General features: G+C 43.5%; 1 protein-coding gene and 1 long non-coding RNA gene across 3 annotated transcripts; one reads left to right on the top strand and one right to left on the bottom strand.

Annotated features, from left to right (window-relative positions):
• Positions 1-6,689: 6,689 nt before the first annotated feature.
• vwa7 (von Willebrand factor A domain containing 7) lies at positions 6,690-16,861 on the top strand. Of its 2 annotated transcripts, XM_071496235.1 has the most exons (17): positions 6,690-8,601; positions 9,712-10,003; positions 10,221-10,454; positions 10,664-10,760; positions 10,958-11,092; positions 11,198-11,393; positions 11,556-11,725; positions 12,096-12,208; positions 12,380-12,496; positions 13,025-13,246; positions 13,645-13,777; positions 13,935-14,087; positions 14,179-14,271; positions 14,386-14,672; positions 15,019-15,155; positions 15,400-15,559; positions 15,678-16,861. In XM_071496235.1, exons 2-17 carry the CDS (start codon positions 9,749-9,751, stop codon positions 16,191-16,193), a joined length of 3,018 nt encoding a protein of 1,005 aa, XP_071352336.1. In that variant the 5' UTR covers positions 6,690-8,601; positions 9,712-9,748; the 3' UTR covers positions 16,194-16,861. The 2 variants fall into 2 exon arrangements, with proteins under 2 accessions (XP_071352336.1, XP_071352337.1); XM_071496236.1 differs by lacking the exon at positions 6,690-8,601 and having other exon boundaries at positions 8,608-10,003.
• On the bottom strand, positions 9,829-13,080 carry LOC139631745 (uncharacterized). The gene is made up of 3 exons (XR_011693445.1): positions 12,925-13,080; positions 12,391-12,478; positions 9,829-9,958 (listed from the first exon to the last, which is right to left on the bottom strand). It is a non-coding gene; the product is annotated as an uncharacterized lncRNA (long non-coding RNA).
• Positions 16,862-17,012: the final 151 nt, after the last annotated feature.

Genomic DNA, 17,012 nt, shown 5'->3' with positions numbered 1-17,012 from the left:
TCATTAGTTCACACAGAGGTCTTTCACACAAACATAAAGGATGTACAAAGGTTAGGTTCAAAAATTTCATTAGAACTATCCGCACTGTCATTGGTTACACAGTTTTGAATAGGCACACATGAGTTATACCAAAATTTTCCATTACATTCCACCCTTTTTAGCATTCTTATGCTAAACCATAATAAATGGAAAATTTTGAACTTATCTAGCTCATGTCCCCTGTTTTCTGCCTCGCACCAGCCAAACGCTAGCGCTCCCAGTCTCCAACGTAGGAGTTGAAACCCCAGGCAGAAGAACACAGGCCATAAGCACAGAGGAGCCAAAAGTCCCCCCCCCATTCGAAAAGAGGGGGCAAAAAGACCCATCTGTCTAACTACACTTAGTCTAAGGAAAAGGGAAAAACCTCAGATATGATGAGGAAAAAGCCCTGTTTCTACTACTGAGCTAATCTACTTCAAATAATATGGCAAAGATAACTCAAACATAACACACAATGAATAAAAGAGAAAAACCCTCTGGTTTTTTTTTTTTTTTTTTTTGGAACTCACACTGTCTTGTACTTACTGTCGTATAATAATGAGAATTAATAAAGAAAAGGATTACAATGAATTATAACAAATTGAATAACATGAGAATAAAAAAGGAAAAATAAAATCAAACCATGATTATATATATATATATATATATATATATATAAAATTGATTAGCTCTATTTGAGATATTGAAGAATCAACTTGATTGGATAAGAAAAATAAAAACTTTAGAGGAGTCCGTCTTCCAGTCTCGATGTTGTGGTGGGAGAAAGCACAGCAGATCTCCTCACCTTCCGGTGAGGTGTGTGTGCTATTTCAGATTCATTGTCAGGATGAGGTGAGACTGTTGTGCTGTAGTTCTTTACCCTCCGATGTTGGATTTCCTCCACGCACAGCACAATCACTCCCAGCCCACAATGACCAGCAGGATGCCAGTCGCCACCCTTAGGCCGCATCCGAGCCGCCTAAGGGGATGGGCCGGTCTTGGCCTCTCGATCAGGTACATGTTGTGCGTTTGGATCCGGAACCCGTCTGCAGTGACTGGCATGTATCCATGTAGCCCTCTCTGCAACCTTTACCGCTGTCTCCGTCACCAAAAGCACCTGGAACGGTCCGTTCCACCTGCGAGCTTTCCAGTTCTTTCGTCGGAAGTCCTTCACCACAATGTAGTCGCCCACACTGAGGTCATGGAGTTTCGTCTCTGCTGGTCTGGGCAGGGCAGCTTTCACCTGTTTGTGAATATCAGACAAAACAGACGACAAGGTTGCACAATATCGTAACATTTCATCTTCACACAGGCCAGTGTCTGGCAGCTGTCTCTTAGCGGGCCCAATCCCAGTGTTCAGAGGCCTCCCAAACAGGATTTCAAACGGGCTTAAACCGCTCCTGCTTCTCCTTCTGGCCCTCATATGCATTAGCACAATGGGGAGGGCTTTAGTCCAGGACACTTTAGCGGCCTCACACACTTTTGCGAGTTTGTTTTTCAAAGTGCCATTTTCTCTTTCACATGCTCCACCTGAGGCTGGGTGGTATGCACCAATGTTGTCTTAAATCAATGCCCATGTACTCACCAATCATTTTCAGTGCCCCACTTACAAAAGGAGTTCCATTGTCTGAGCTGATTTTTGCTGGAATTCCCCATCTGGGAATTATCAGGTGCATCAAGGTCTTTGCCACTGCTGCTGCGTCCTGTTTTGCTGTGGGGAAAGCCTCAACCCATTTTGAAAACATGCACACAATAACCAAAACAAACCTTTTCCCTTCACTTGGTGTTAGTTCAATGAAATCCATTTGCAGGTGTTCAAAAGGTTTGTCTGGTGGTGGGTGAGCAACCTGTGGAAGTTTTAAACCTCTTCCCACATTGTTTGTGGAACAAATCACACATCTTTTACAGAAATCAGTGGCATAGGCTGTGAACCCTCTCATGAACCAATGTCTCCGTACCTCACTTACCATTCCCCCCTTTGACACATGATCCAATCCATGTGTCAATTTCGCATAGTGAGGGAAAAGATACCTGGGGAGACAAGGCAGGCCATCAGGGCCTGTCCACACTCTGTCTACCACAGAGCAGCCTGCTTTCTTCCAACAGTGTTTTTCAGCCTGTGAGGCTCTTATCTGCAGGTCCGCTATCTCCACTGTAGTCACAACAGGGGGAGTAAAGTTGAAGGTTTGTGAGGCGCCCAGTGAGACACTGGCCGCTTGGAGGCTGCTTTTGCAGCTGTGTCTGCTCGTGCATTACCTAGAGAGATGGAGTCAGTGTTGTTAGTGTGAGCCTCAAATTTACACACAGCAATTTGTTTAGGTAACAAAATGGCGTCGAGGAGAGCAGCAACTAGCACATGATGCGCTATCGGTCTCCCTGTGGAAGTGAGAAAATCTCTGTTTTTCCATATCTGCCCAAAGTCATGAACCACACCCCAAGCATATCTGCTGTCTGTGTAAATGTTAACAGATTTTCCTTTAGACATCTTGCATGCTTCTGTCAACGCCACCAACTCAGCCGCCTGAGCTGAGTGTGAAGAAGACAGAGGTTTTGCCATGACAGTGTCATGGAGAGTTGTGACAGCAAAACCTGCGATGTTTTTCCCGTGTCTGGAATCCTAGAAGCAGAACCATCAACAAAGAAATCAAAATCAGCATTTTCAATGGGCACATCAGTCAAATCAGGTCTCGGGGAACAAATAGATGTTATCGTTGCCACACAGTCGTGTGGTTCTCCGTCCTCAGCTGTTGGTAAAAGAGTAGCAGGGTTAAGAACAGTACATCTCTTTACCTTAACGTTAGGCAGTTTCAACAAAACAGCACTATATCGCAGCCACCTCGCAGCAGACAAATGTGAAGTTTTCTGCTCGAGGAGGATAAGAGACACTGCATATGGGACTAGCAAGGTCAAGTCAGAGTATCTCACTATGTCACGTGACGCTATGACTGCCTTCTCAGCAGCTGCTACAGCTCTGAGGCAGTGAGGCAGACCTGTAGCCACTGTGTCAAGCTTAGATGAGAAATAAGCTACAGGTCTTGGTTTGCCCCCGTGGTCTTGTAGTAACACAGAAGTCATGAAACCCCCCTTTTCGTCAACAGTCTGAGTGAAAGGTCGTGAGCAGTCAGGTAACCCAAGTGTCGGAGGTGTCTGTAAAGTCAATTTCAAGTCAATGAAAGCTTTTTCAGCCTCCACAGTCCAGGTGACAGGGTCTGATGCTTTCAGGCCTTTCCCATGAGCGATTGCTGCTAATGGTGCCTCAATTTCAGCATAATGAGTGACCCATTGTCTGCAATAGCCTGTCATGCCCAAAAATGACATCACCTGTTTCTTTGTCACCGGTTTCAGAATTTTTTGAATTACTCCAATTCTCTTTGATGAGAGGGCTTTTCCCTCAGTGAAGATCACGTGACCCAGAAATGTGACCTCTGTGGCAACAAACTGCAGTTTGGACAGGCTGGCTTTGTGCCCCTGTTCAGCCAAATGGGTCAGAAGAGCCAGAGTAGCTTTAACGCATCCCTCTCTGGTCTCACTTGCAAGCAAAATATCATCAACATACTGCAACAAAGCGCTTCCTTCTGGCAACACCAGAGTCTCGAGACTATCCCTCAGGGCAGCGTTATAAATCATTGGAGATTCACAATAGCCCTGGCACAGACGGGTGAACGTGTACATTTTCTCGTCAAAACAAAAGGCAAACCAGAATTGACTGTCAGGATGCACAGGAACGCTGAAAAAAGCATTTGAGAGATCAACAACTGAGAACCATTTGCTATTAGATGGAATTTGAGACAAAATGGTGTGTGGATTTGGTACCGTTGGCGCTCTGGCCTGCACCGCTGAATTTACGGCCTGCAGGTCTTGCACAAATCTCCACTCTGGAGGCTCGCCTTCCGGTCGCATCTTACGTACCGGAAAAATGGGGGTCCTCACTGGAGAACCAGCACATGGTACAATCACACCAGCTTTCAGTAAAGCATCAAACACAGGTCTGATGCCTTCAATTGCTTCACGTCTGAGAGGGTATTGGTTACGACAGGGTCTGTAGTCTGATTTTGGAGTAATGATGACAGGCTCACAATTCTTAATCAGGCCTACATCATGTTTACTTTTTGCCCAGAGGTGGTCAGGAATCTGTTTTAATTCTGGGATCTCTTCAACAGACTGCAGCATGTTGTTATCAGTGTCAGAATCAGGAAAATCAAAACAAATAGTTACATTTGTGATTAGCACATCACAACCCAACAACTTGCGTTTCGCCCTCAGGGTTTCATTTACGTACACCTGAGGCTCTGTTGTAGCCTTCCAGTCTGTGGAGGCATTTAATTTTTTCACCCAATGGTCCAACTTTGTACATGCAGGATTCCCCAATGCGATGTGTGGTTCAGATTGTTGTAAATCTACACTTTTTCCCACTTGCACTGGCAATGTCAGTGACAGTTTCTGCAGCGTGTGTCTGTGTATCAGTGTGTGTGGGTGTGTGTGTGTTAGTGTGGGTGCGCTCACGTGTTTTCAGTGTGTTCCCAGCTGCCGGCCCAGTGTCTCCACTAGATCCTTCCTGACTCTCACCTCCACCATATAGTCAGTCTCTGTCGTCCTCCTCATCTCTCTCTGTCGGGCAGTCGCGAGCCCAGTGTCCTCTCTTCCCGCACAGGAAACACCGGTCCCCCTCATCTTTCTCTGTCGGCCTCATGTTCCCTTTTGATGGCCTGCTCAGCTCCAGGCCTGAACGGGTCATGGAGCTGAGGGATAGAGATGTGGTGTTACCTCACGCCTCCTGCGTGGTGGTTCGGGGCCGCCTCGTCCTGTCCCCGTGAGGTTCCCTCTTAACATGTCATTAAAAGGAGATCTTGGCACCGGTGAGGAGTGTGAAGCAGCAGGGCCGTAGCCATGCTGTGGTGCGGGGGCAGCAGCCCCAGCGACCTCTGAGTGCAGCTCAGGTATAGGGAGGGGGCCAACATAATGCGGGGGCACAGTTCCCTCCCGGAGAGAGAGAGAGCTGGTGCGGAGCAGCTGGAGGTGGAGGTGGAGTCCAGGTCCGGATCCAGCTTCACACACTGGGGCGCAGTTTCTCTGGGAGCCTGCCTACGTTTTGCCTCACCCATCCACATATCAAAAACTTTCTAGTCTGGCTCACTACCCTTCTTGCTCCTAGTTTTTGATGCATTTCTTCTCTATTTTTAAGCACTGCACACAAACCTTCCAGCTGTTTAACACTCAGGCTGCCTGTCCTTGGGAAACTACACTCCCTGACCCACACATCTAACTGGGCTATGGCTTCTTTTCCATAGTTTACTGTCATGTACTTCACATTTGGGGCATGATAATCTGGCCCCTCAGAGGGTTTACTTTGTTCTGATCCCATAATTATTTCCTCTCAGACATTTTAGCAATTTTTTAATCAAATCTAAATTGTTTTATACTACTTACCGTATTATTACAATACAATCGTTGACTCTGCTCTTGGCTTATCTTATTTTTATTATCAAATTATTTTTAGCAACCTGAATTAAATTCTCCTAAGACAGTCAAAAATGTTAAGCCAAGACAAACAAGAGAAATGTAACACACTAAACCCTCTTCCTCTCCCTTCACGGAGGCTGGTAAGTCCAACTTACCCCTTTAGATCCCAGATCTACTTCTCCCTACACGGAGGCTGGTAAGTCCAACTTACCCCTTAGATCCCAGATCTACTTCTCCCTACACGGAGGCTGGTACCCTTTAGATCCCAGATCTAGACGCCCTGGTTCCCTGACCGGGCTAGTACGCTCCCTCTAACACCGTTTTTAATTTTTCCCCAGGAAAAGAAAACCCAGTGCCCGGCACGTCTGCCGGCACTACTTTCCATTAGCAAGCAGAGGAGCAGTCAGGCCTTCCACAACAGCAAAAAACTCTTTTAAAAACAGCGAGGCGTTTACAGCCACCGGGTTCGTTGGACTCCAACAGTGAGGGGACTCCGCTCCTCCAGACGTCAGGCCCTCCTCTCAACCTTCCTTTTCTGGGGAGTTAGAGGTTCTCCAAGAGCCTGGCTCTTGGCGTGCGCACGTTCTAACACCCTCGGTCTAGAGGTCCTGGAGCCCGCTCACGGATGGAGTCCCATCTGGGGTGCCAAAATTGTGGTGGCAAAAATGTTTTACCTTGTTCAATAATTGAAAAAGAAGATCTTCACGCGTCAGCTGTCTTTCTTGAGTTTAATAAACATTCATGAATGGAGTCACACAAACACAACCGAACAGTAGTACAGTCAGTGAGTGAGTGGCCTGAAGATGTTACCCAGGGCCACAGTCTTATAGTTCCAAAAACACATTCCACAAAGACAAAATACGATACTCTCTCACGGGATTTTCTCTGTGCTGAGTCTTCACCTGCTTGCCTCTCCCCCAACGCAATGTATGAACAACACACTTATCACAACGAGAAGGGCAAAGACATCCACATATATTGTCTACATGTGTTCTTCATTAGTTCACACAGAGGTCTTTCACACAACCATAAAGGATGTACAAAGGTTAGGTTCAAAAATTTCATTAGAACTATCCGCACTGTCATTGGTTACACAGTTTTGAATAGGCACACATGAGTTATACCAAAATTTTCCATTACAATGGCTAAAATGTTTTTATAATGAACTTCTGATCTGTGGGAGGGGCGCAGAATGGCATTGATTCGGTTGACACCGTACTACACACACTGTATTACATTATACAGTATATCATAAGTGTCTCATGGCATACTGCTGTCTTCAACTTCTTTATCTCAGCCTCTAAAACTGAAATTTGTGTCCCTAATTGAAAATACTCAAATTCATAGAACTTTAATTTTGGAACCATGGAAAAAAAAAACTAATATTTTCTTTTTTTTTTATTAAAAAAACATCTGATCCTAGCAGGGCAAAGGTTTAAGACAAACAAGAGCATACAAAGAAAAGCTAGCAGTTGTAATTTGCCTGTACAATGAAGATTTCATGCTCTCAATTTTTTTAATGATGCAAAATGTAATCTTTGCAGCGGCATAGCAAAAGCAAATACTGAATTTTGATGTGGTCTAAGAGTACATTTAATTCCTGGCATCTGAATTCAATTTGAGTTTTTTTCTGTCTCAGCCTGTCACATGACATGTATTTTCCACTGTCTGATGATGTTTGAGAGTTTTATGAGTAACTGGCATCAGCAATGTAATGGCATAAACAATTCAGCCCTCACAATTGTCAAAAGCCTACATCATTACGTAATTCAGAGGTCAAATGGTATTGATAGCTATCAGAGGATGAGAGCAGAAAAAATACAGCCGTTGGAAAATGGGAAGTAACAACCCAAATCAACTTCTTTATCAGCGTTGCATAGAGTCAGTGCTACAGCCTGTTATGACTGAATAAATGCGTCTATACACACAAAATACTTATTAGAGTATGAAGAGTATGGTAGAGCAGCTGCAGTATGTGTATGTATGTGGTTGATGTGATAGACTGCAACCTGTTGGTGGTAAAACTGGGTCATGAGAATCTTCTCATGAACAGTGTGGGTGAGCAGGAAACATACACTAACTTCACCTGCAACTGTCTTCCAGTAAAGTGGGTTTTTCTCTCTGCAACTGCATGCATTGAGTTACACAATGGTTAAATGTTTTTACCCATTATTCTCTGGTTCCATAGGTGTGTGTGGTCAAGCTTTCACTTTCAACAATCTACTTCTACTTTCTGAAGAAAAGGCTGTGGGTTTTTTTGTAGTTCTCCAATGAGTTACATTACACAGAGACAAAACTTTCTTCTTGTTTCTCTTTCACCCCTTAACTAAAACTGGATTTAATTTTTTTGCTCTTTAAAATTAGTTTATGTCTTGAAAGATAGTTGAGAAACAGCCAAACCCCTGAAACAACAAAAGACCACAGCTGAAAAATATACCAATCATTCAGTCACACAAAACTGAAGTTCGGCATTGTCCCAAGCGTTGGCTAGCAACTGATGCCCTTCTTTGAACAGCCATTAGAAATGTGGGTAACCAGGGAGAGAGGAAAGGGTTGTAGTGTTTGCAGTTGTGAAAAGCAGTGTTTTTTGGTGTCATTCGGAAAAGTGAGAGTGATGGAGAGAGAGAGGGCAGGGGGGGGTTGGGGTAGACCCAAAGTTGAACACCCTGGCTGGTAATATATGCAGCCCTATTGTGGTGAATCAATGCACCGTGCAATAATGGGGGGTAAGGAGGGGCACAAGGCCATAGAAGAGCTATGACGGGATGTCTTCTGCCTCATGGTGTACCCCCCTCACTAAGAAACACACCCAAGACCGCGCAGTGTCAAACTGGCTCTCATCCGAGCTGCTTCCATTCATATCTTGGTTGTCATTTTTCTTACTGAGGAGCCAGCCAGAGACAAGAGCCCAAGGACAGACAAGTGTGCAGACTCAATATTTTTGTCACACAGAAAGTATGCTGTGATATCAGACGCGGTTTCCCCTGTTTGAAGGTTGTGGTAGTCTATGTGTTGTATGAACATACATGTGTAGCATTCCTGTGCGCTGTGACTGTGACCGTCTCTGCTAAATGTGTGTCTGAACAGAGTCTCACGTGAAAGAGTCTGACAGGATGAACTGAGGTGAGAACACTTTTATTCTATGTTGAAATTCTTAGATTATAAGAAGTGTTTGTAGTTGCCTGGTAATATACAAACTAGGGTTAAAAAATAAAGAATACACTGATGACCGCATTCATTTGTGCAGTTCAAAAAATTATGCACATTCTTAGTTGACATTATTTCAATGTGATGAAGAAGGAGGTTTGCTGCAAAGCTAAGCTAAAAGATGATGAAAAGCTGTTTAAAGTGAACCACAGTGCATAAGTTAAACAGGTTAGAAACAAAAAAATGGATCAGACATTGCATCATTCCTATGAAGTGAGTGAAAGGAGGAATCTTTGTGCTCTCAATTTAAGAGGCCGCGCCAATCAATTAAAAGTGATTTGTTGAATGGAGGCTGGCAGGGTGGAGGGAGCAGTTGTTTATAGGCCTCATGCTTTGTTTCAGTGTCTCCCTTGTGAAAGCACAAGACTATGAGAACAAAACCAAAGTATTGTATCTGAATAAAGTGCACAAAGAACAATAGGAGCCTCTGTACAGACAAGGCTGAGAAAAATGTGAGAGGAGGTTTTGGAGGAGGGGTGTGGGGGGTGTTAAGGAGTGGGTGATGACAGAAAAGGACACATGGATGACTGGCACAGACTGATCAAATCAGCACAAAACTCTCCTGAACAATGGGGGTCAGGTCATTTCATATCTATCCATTTAGCAAAGTGGCAGACTCATGAATCATTAAAGAACTCTTTTGGTAATGTCGGTTCAGTTCTGCTAAATTATTTTTAATGTTGGAACTAACAATATTTCCAACATGCATCTATATCAGGCAAGGCAACTCAAACAGCTTCCAAAGTATCGAATAAAACATTCACAAAAAAGCTTAAATGGTCAAATTAGAAATATTTAAGGTGCGCTAGTCAATATTTTTATATGAACAATTGGTCAGATGTGTAATCTGTCAGGTGTTGCTTGACAAACCTGACTCAGCAGTTCCCATCAGCTATACAGAGCATTTTAGCATCTATTTAGATCTATGTTGTGTGCCATGCCTTTAAATACCATAAAGTTGGGTACAAAAACATATTTTATATTGCAACTGACTGCAAACCCATAATTCTTTTCTATATTATGCAGGTGGTTTGTGACCTACTCAGCCTATCTCCAGGACATAATGTCAAATGGTAGAGGAAGAACCTGGGAAGGGAGTGGGAAGCCTTTGTACTGGATTATTCTCACTTACCTCCTCCTCCTCCTCCTCCTGGCTTTACCATGCATGGGCTTCCTCCCCAACTTTTGGTCTCGAGTGTTAACGCTGTCCTGGGACTCGCACACGCACCAGTACATGACAGAGCAGGCCATTCTCAATGTCACCCTGGAGACTCTGAAGAACACCAAAAAACACCAGGGAAACCAAGCAGAGGAACAGGTGAGCTGCAGCCAAGGTATTTACTGTACATTCAGTATAGAACAGAGAGATTTACAGATATCATTGTGGTCAGCACTGATCATCAGTGACTCATAATATATTTTACACAAAGGAGTTAAGCTTAATTGTACTAAAATATGTTTATATTATCCATGTGATATTGAGCACAGAACTAAATCTCTTTCCAATGGTATAAATCAGCCTGTGTTCCTCCCAGACCAGACTAGGCCGTGGCTTCTGGAGAGCTGTGGGAGGGGTGGTGAACTCTAACGCTGCCATGGACTTCCTGAGCTCCACCAGGTCTGACCCGGTGTACCACTTTGATTCAGAGCGTGTGGACAGCGCCATGGTGATGTTACAGCAGTTCTGGGCTCAGATTCTGCTCTCAGTACAGGCCAAAGAGTACCAAAGTGCTCGTCACAGCTTGGGCCAGCTACTTCACTCCCTGCAGGTACACAGCAGATAACTGTGATATACTGTAACAATGGTAATTCATTACAATCTATTTAATAAATTACAATGGTAACACAAGCTGCATTACCTCTAAACAATACTGTTTGTAACATGTAACTTATGATGGCTTACATTTAACACTTTAACACTCCTCCAATATGTGCTGGGGAAAAAAAAAACATAAGTCTTTCAAACATGTTATGCCAGGACTTCTACAGCCACAGTAACTGGGTGGAGATGGGCCAGCACTCCATATACCTCCACCTGCTGCATCCAGAGGAGCCTGCCATCCCTGTGGCTACAGGTAATTCATATTCATATCTGTGATTACACTAATGCCCACTTTATCACATCAAAACATGATCCTAGGGCTTCATTATTATTGATTATCAGCTTTGAGTAGAATGCTATCATGACAATCTGACCTAGGATCAGTAACGTTTGGAGCTTCAATGGACCTCGTTAACAGTTATGACCTAAACCCTCTCTTTCTGTCCACAGAGGACACTCCTACCTGTATGGAGTGCTTCAGTTTCACTTGTCGAAACAACCTCCTGCCAAGACTGACAAACAAACAACGAGACCCCCAGCTGCTCACCACTGGCTACTTCAGCACTTTCCCTCCAAAACCTCAGGGTATGCAACAGCTTAAGCCACCAACAGCTGCACACCTGCCAAAGAAAGGAACCTACGAATTCAAATCAAAAGCATTTTCTGCATAACAGCTTTTTTGCTTTTCAGGTAAATGTAGTCATGGGGGGATTCTGGACAGTAGTCGCTATATAGGAGCTAAAGGTGGCATCAACAAGGACAGCACCTCACCTCTGTTCTCCCCTCACCATTACCTCCATGTGGAAGCTGCCACTTTGGCTACTGAGGCCACCCTGACTGTACTGAGAGACCTCAGAGACACTGTGGGCCACAAAACCTTCCTCCGGTAAATTTCAACTACTGTTTCAATTGCATGAATAGAGATGGTCTCAGACCTTTGGTCGCCAATGTGTATGTGGGCTCACACCTTCCCAAATATATGTTAAAAATTTCAGCTGGTGAGTGTATGTACTATGTCGTTATTTTGTTTCCAAACTTCCTTCAACAGACTCTTCAGTGTAAAGCAGGTCCCTGCATTGGTATTTGTCATGGACACCACAGGCAGCATGTTTGAGGAGATCACTGCTGCCCGCCTCCGGGCTCACTCCGTCATCCAGAGCCGAGCAAACAGCCCTGGGCAGCCTGGCACCTTTCTACTCGTGCCCTTCCATGACCCAGGTGAGCATACAGATAAACATAAATTGTCCTGTAGGGCAGACCATGACACTTTTAGCCACGTGGTGCATCTTAAAGGAATAGTTGGAATGATGGAACGTAGGCCACACTCTGCCACTAGTAGCTGGTTATCTTAGATTATCTTAACTTAAAGACTGGAAACCAAAGGTAACAGTTACACCAAATCTAACTCTTGGCAAAAAAGCAAATAGGTGTGTTTTCCAAAATGTTTAACTATTCCTAGGGTGTAAGCCCCCTTGAAGTTTGTCTTGATGATTAAATTAAGCATCAAAGCTTTCTAAAGTCAAATGTGATCAAAAAGCCAGCAGCCGTTACTTATCATCTATTATTTCTTGTCTTCTGTGCTCTGCAGGAGTAGGACCAGTGTATGAGACCGATGACCCAAACCAGTTTATGGAGTACATGGAAAACCTGATGGCGCTTGGAGGAGGAGACGAACCAGAGATGTGTCTCTCTGCCATTCAGGTAACTTTATACGCTGTTTCTTTTGTAATGCTCAAGGTGAAGTGATCGGGCACAGTGGGGACTAAAAGTCTGAGACCACAGGACAATGGTCTCAGACCATAGGACTCCATTGTATGTGTGAATTTCAAGCACATGTGGCAGCCAATTTCCCATTTTGCTGTGTGTTTGCAGCTGGCACTTACTCATAGTCCACCGCTGTCAGAGATCTTTGTATTCACTGATGCCTCCCCGAAAGATGCCCACTTGTTTGATGCAGTGAGGGCACTCGCACTTGAGAAACAAAGCAAGGTAAGTTTTCATTTTAAAGTTTATTCCTCTCTAATAAAAGCTATGTTATCTTCAGTTTTGCACACATGCAGTTAAAATATATGAGTCTGTTTTTAAGATGATCAGCATACAGAAAGACTGTGGTAATTCTACAAATCTTTAGCTGGTCTGAAGACAATGAGTCATGGTTTTACTGGGATACAGGGACATTTTCTTATTCTCAGCCCTACATCTAAATAAAACACTTTTGAATACAACATCTCAGATTAAAATGTTTCACCTGATGACACTAACAATTCAAATGTACAAATCAGGAAGACATTATCTACATTTGCAGACACTGATTATACTGCTTCAAAGATGAGGAAGAGCATCATGTAAATTGCATTTTAGGAGGTATTTCTTTCTGTGATGAAATGTAAAATAAAAATGAGTCTTATCTTACATACCTTGCATTTATTGTGGACAGAAGCTGTGACAGCAAGAAGACTGCAATCAAACAACTTTCAGGTCAACCATTGCTCGAGTTCTGATCTGATTTTCCCACAGGTGACATTTCTCTTAACTGAAGACCCCAACTACACAACAGAGATGAGAGGGGGGAGGAGGAGGAGGAGGAGAAAGAGGAGGAGTAGAGAACCTCTGTCCCCTGACCGATTCTCTCTTTACTCTTCCCTGTCCTCCCTGTCAGGAGGATTGACTATATTCACCACCAACTCTGACATCCACAAGGTCTCTACCATAGTGGAGGATAACACAGCTGCTGACAAGGTGCAACACTGAGAGCTTTTGATGGGGATCAATATTTTACACACTCAACTGAATTAAATCAAACTTCTTAAGGCAAAGATTAGAGGAACGTATGAAAGAGGAGAGAGACTTTTGCAGAGATGTTTTTTGTCCTTCCTGCTTTCCTACCTTGTGAAGTATCCTGCGACCCTTCTGATTTATCTTGTGACCCACTTTGGGGGTCCCAACAGCTGAGCTCAATCATTGTTATTCATATTTCTTTTAACAATTTGCTCACAGATTTTATTTTATTTATTTATTTTTTTGCCAGTTGGAGGCAAGCACTAAATTGCTCCATGGAGCTGATGGGAACTGCAGGGTTTAGTAATAACACATGCACACATTTACCATTAAGCACGTTTTTTCTCCTTCCTCAACAGGTCACTCTACTCCATGTGGAGAGTGCCCAGGAGCTGATGTCCTCCCATTCTTTCCGAGTTGACAGCTCGGTAAAAAATGTCACTCTACATGTCACTGGCACTCTGATAGAGTGTATGCTTATCAATCCGTCAGGTACGTGTGGGGTTACAGACTTTACAAGTATAAAGCAGTTGTTTTATTTCTGGAAACTACTGCCTGTAAGCTGCACTTATGTACTTGCTTAAAAAAAAACATTCTCTGCATTTGAATGTTAAATAAACCTAGCTGTTCGTCTTTCCGTCTTTGTCAGACCAAAGCCAGTCTCTGTTGAGTGAGCAGGGCCCCCTTGCAGAGTTGGAGCACTTCCAGGGACTGTACCGCATCAGCCTGCTTCCTCCTATAGAGCCAGGCCGATGGAAAGTCCACACCAAGAGTGATGGAAACCTCACATTCAATGTGATAGGTAAAGAAAAACCATGCTAGACAATGAGCAAATCCACCAACAGTGACTGCACTTTAGATTAAAAAAAATGTCTTTTGATCTCCACCACCAGGTGACAGCGGTGTAGATTTCCTGTATTACTTTGCCACTGTAACCAATGAGACACACCCAGGTCTGGCCAGAGTGGAGGGCAGTCCGCTAGCAGGTGAGGGATTGATACATAATGGGTGACATATCAGTGAAAGTCAACAGTAAATCTCACACCCTGGAATGTGGCTGCCATTTAGCACGACGCTTTGTACCTTATTTAACACCCCAGGTGTCCCGGTCTTTCTGGTGCTGGCTGTTACGGGCCTGGCTCCAGAGGACGAGGCATCTTTCAGTCACGTGACCCTGCTGGGAGCTCAAGGGGAGACCCTCCAGCAGGTGAAGCTGAACTCCTCCTCCTCTTCACTGTCATCCTACTCTGTGGACGAGCTGGTGGGATGGGTGGAGTCTGTTCCCAGCGTTCCCTTCTGTGTTCAACTTACTGGTCGAGACGGCAGAGGAAACAAGCTGGAGAGGGTTTCCACGGAGATGGTGCAGCCCACTCATGTTCAGATACAGGTAATCCGAGTAGTGTTACTCAAGACATGAGCTGCCCATGTAACAAGAAGGTCAGTGCTGTACTCCCCAAGCTTTATGGATCATAGTTTCTCTGTTCTGTCAAACAAATTCAGGGTTATTAAGAGATGTATCAAAAATTCAAATCTATACTGTTCAACATTTTAACGACTCACAGAGAATTATCATCTGATTCTACTGTTCCCTTTATCTCTATGGAGTGTTCTAGTGTCTTCTGGCTAACTGTTTTGATTTTATGGCCTGCAACAACTCAAGTCATTTGACCTTTCTTTCACCAACTTTCCATACAAGCCCGTTTCTGATGCAATTTCATATTTTTGTTCCTCAGGTGTTGTCTGTCCCTCGTCTGGTACCTGGCCACAGCACAATGGTGGACTTTGACATCATGAACCACGGCCCGTCCCGACTCTTCAGTCTGAATGTGGATGACGACTGTGGATATCTTCATGAGAGAGGACCTCATAGGTAGGGTTAAGAAAAAAAAAAACAAATCTTGGTCAACCACTGAATGAACAACTCAGCACTTCTTGCTCATTTTTGAAAACTGTTATCTTTAAATTAGGTACAAAAGTAAAATATTTTTTTAGGAAATATACATTTTTAAATCAGAATTATCACCATAATTATACATGTGCTGTCAGAAAAAAAACAAAAAAGCTTGTAAATAAAGCAAAATGAAGTTTTTATGGTTTGAATTTCTGTCCGTCAGGTTCCATGTTGCAGAACAAGGGTCTTTCCATGACCAAGTGAACCTCCACACTCCTGCCACGGCTCAGGCAGGAGCGACTGTCACTCTCACACTCACTGTTCGTGATCTTGACTCTACAGACTCAAATTATGCAGTTGCCTACTTGACTGTGGTCCCCCCGGTGAGCATTAACTGAAAACTATCAGAATATTCTCCACTTACGTCACATTTTAATACATTAATTAATTCATCTCACACACCTATCATCGCTCTGACATCACTTCCTCTTCCTCCTGTAGGATCCTGACATGTCTCCACCCTCCTGCTCTGCTGCAGGAGAGCAGCCCACCTGTCCTTCCATTTGCACAGGGTCTAACTGGAGTGTGTCTCTGGTTGTGTCAGACAGAGGGCGCTCCGGCCTCGCTGCTCTCCAGCTACAGAAGGGTGAAGGCATTCTGACTTTATTCCTCAGCCCCCCACCCACAGAGGAGAGCACAGGAAACACCCACACAACCATTGGAGGCCACCACCACCACAAGGCCAGGTTAGAGAAGGGAAGCTCCCCTGTGAATGTGTCTGAATGGATGCTGGACTCATCTCAGCCACTGTGGGTAAGGTACACATCCAGCTGCTGCTCTGCTCAGGCAGAGCTGCTGGTGTGGGATACGGCTGGAAACATGAAGCGCTGCCATCTAACACCCGGTCAGCAGAGGCAGCTACAAGACAGGGGTAGAGAAACCAGTGGAGCCGGGCGGATTACCCTCACAGGCGTCTTTTTCTTGCTCCTGAGCTTGCTGTGGTCTTCTCTGTTTTAGTTCGATGTTATAACTAATGTTTTGCAGGTCAAACGAATCTATGTGTTGATCACTGGATCCCAGTATTCCGGACATGGAGTTAATCAAAAAGGATATGAAGCTTGTCCTTTTTTGCAGGATAAAATTTGAAAAAATAGTAGGTACACTTTTTACAAAGACACACTTACCAAGAAAGTTTATTAAATAAAAGAATGAATAATCTTAAAATTGCTGTCAATAACTTTTTTTTTCACTTGCAACTTGTATGCTTTACCTCCCTCAGCTGTAACATCAGGTATCACACTGTTTCAACCGGGAAATAGTGGCAAACTACATAAATGTAGTAGTGTAAAGCAATGTCGGAAAGTTTTAGTTTGAGTTCAACATTCATACTCAGTTAAAACCTGAATATAAGCAGAATTTACATTAATAGAAATAAAAATATATTTATACATGATTGTACATCATAGAAAATATAAAACTACACATATATTTATACTAAACCATTTTAAAATACAGCCGTACACTTATATGTAATCATGCATACACTTTAAAAAGCCATAAAAATATTAATATTAAAAACACAGACAAAGAAACAAGAACACAACAAACCCCAAAGACTTCATCTATCTATCTTTTGTGTCTTTCAGTTCTGTCTGCTGTAGGCATGGTAACTGCTTTCAGCCTGTTTGTTCTGCACTTGATGTGTGTAAAAGTTTTAAAAGGTTTAATTAAGTTTAGTATTCATACTAAATGATACTAAATATAGACTTAAGACAGATGAAGATATGCATCGAATAAAACATCTGAATAATTAAACTATATGATATAAGCAACATT

This window comes from Trachinotus anak, unplaced genomic scaffold, assembly GCF_046630095.1.
Source record: "Trachinotus anak isolate AG129_WGS33_773 ecotype Australia unplaced genomic scaffold, CSIRO_AGI_Tana_v1 ptg000014l, whole genome shotgun sequence".
NCBI lineage: Eukaryota > Metazoa > Chordata > Actinopteri > Carangiformes > Carangidae > Trachinotus > Trachinotus anak.
Note: the sequence above shows the minus strand (reverse complement) of the source record. Positions and strands in the feature narration are given on the sequence as shown.

What these genes read in the sequence shown, in the direction of transcription:
- vwa7 (XM_071496235.1), top strand. Translation starts at nt 9,749, where the DNA reads ATGTCAAATGGTAGAGGAAGAACCTGGGAAGGGAGTGGGAAGCCTTTG. An exon ending in CCTCACATTCAATGTGATAG is followed by an intron (nt 14,088 to 14,178) that starts GTAAAGAAAAAC and finishes CTCCACCACCAG; the next exon opens with GTGACAGCGGTGTAGATTTC. An exon ending in CATGAGAGAGGACCTCATAG is followed by an intron (nt 15,156 to 15,399) that starts GTAGGGTTAAGA and finishes TCTGTCCGTCAG; the next exon opens with GTTCCATGTTGCAGAACAAG.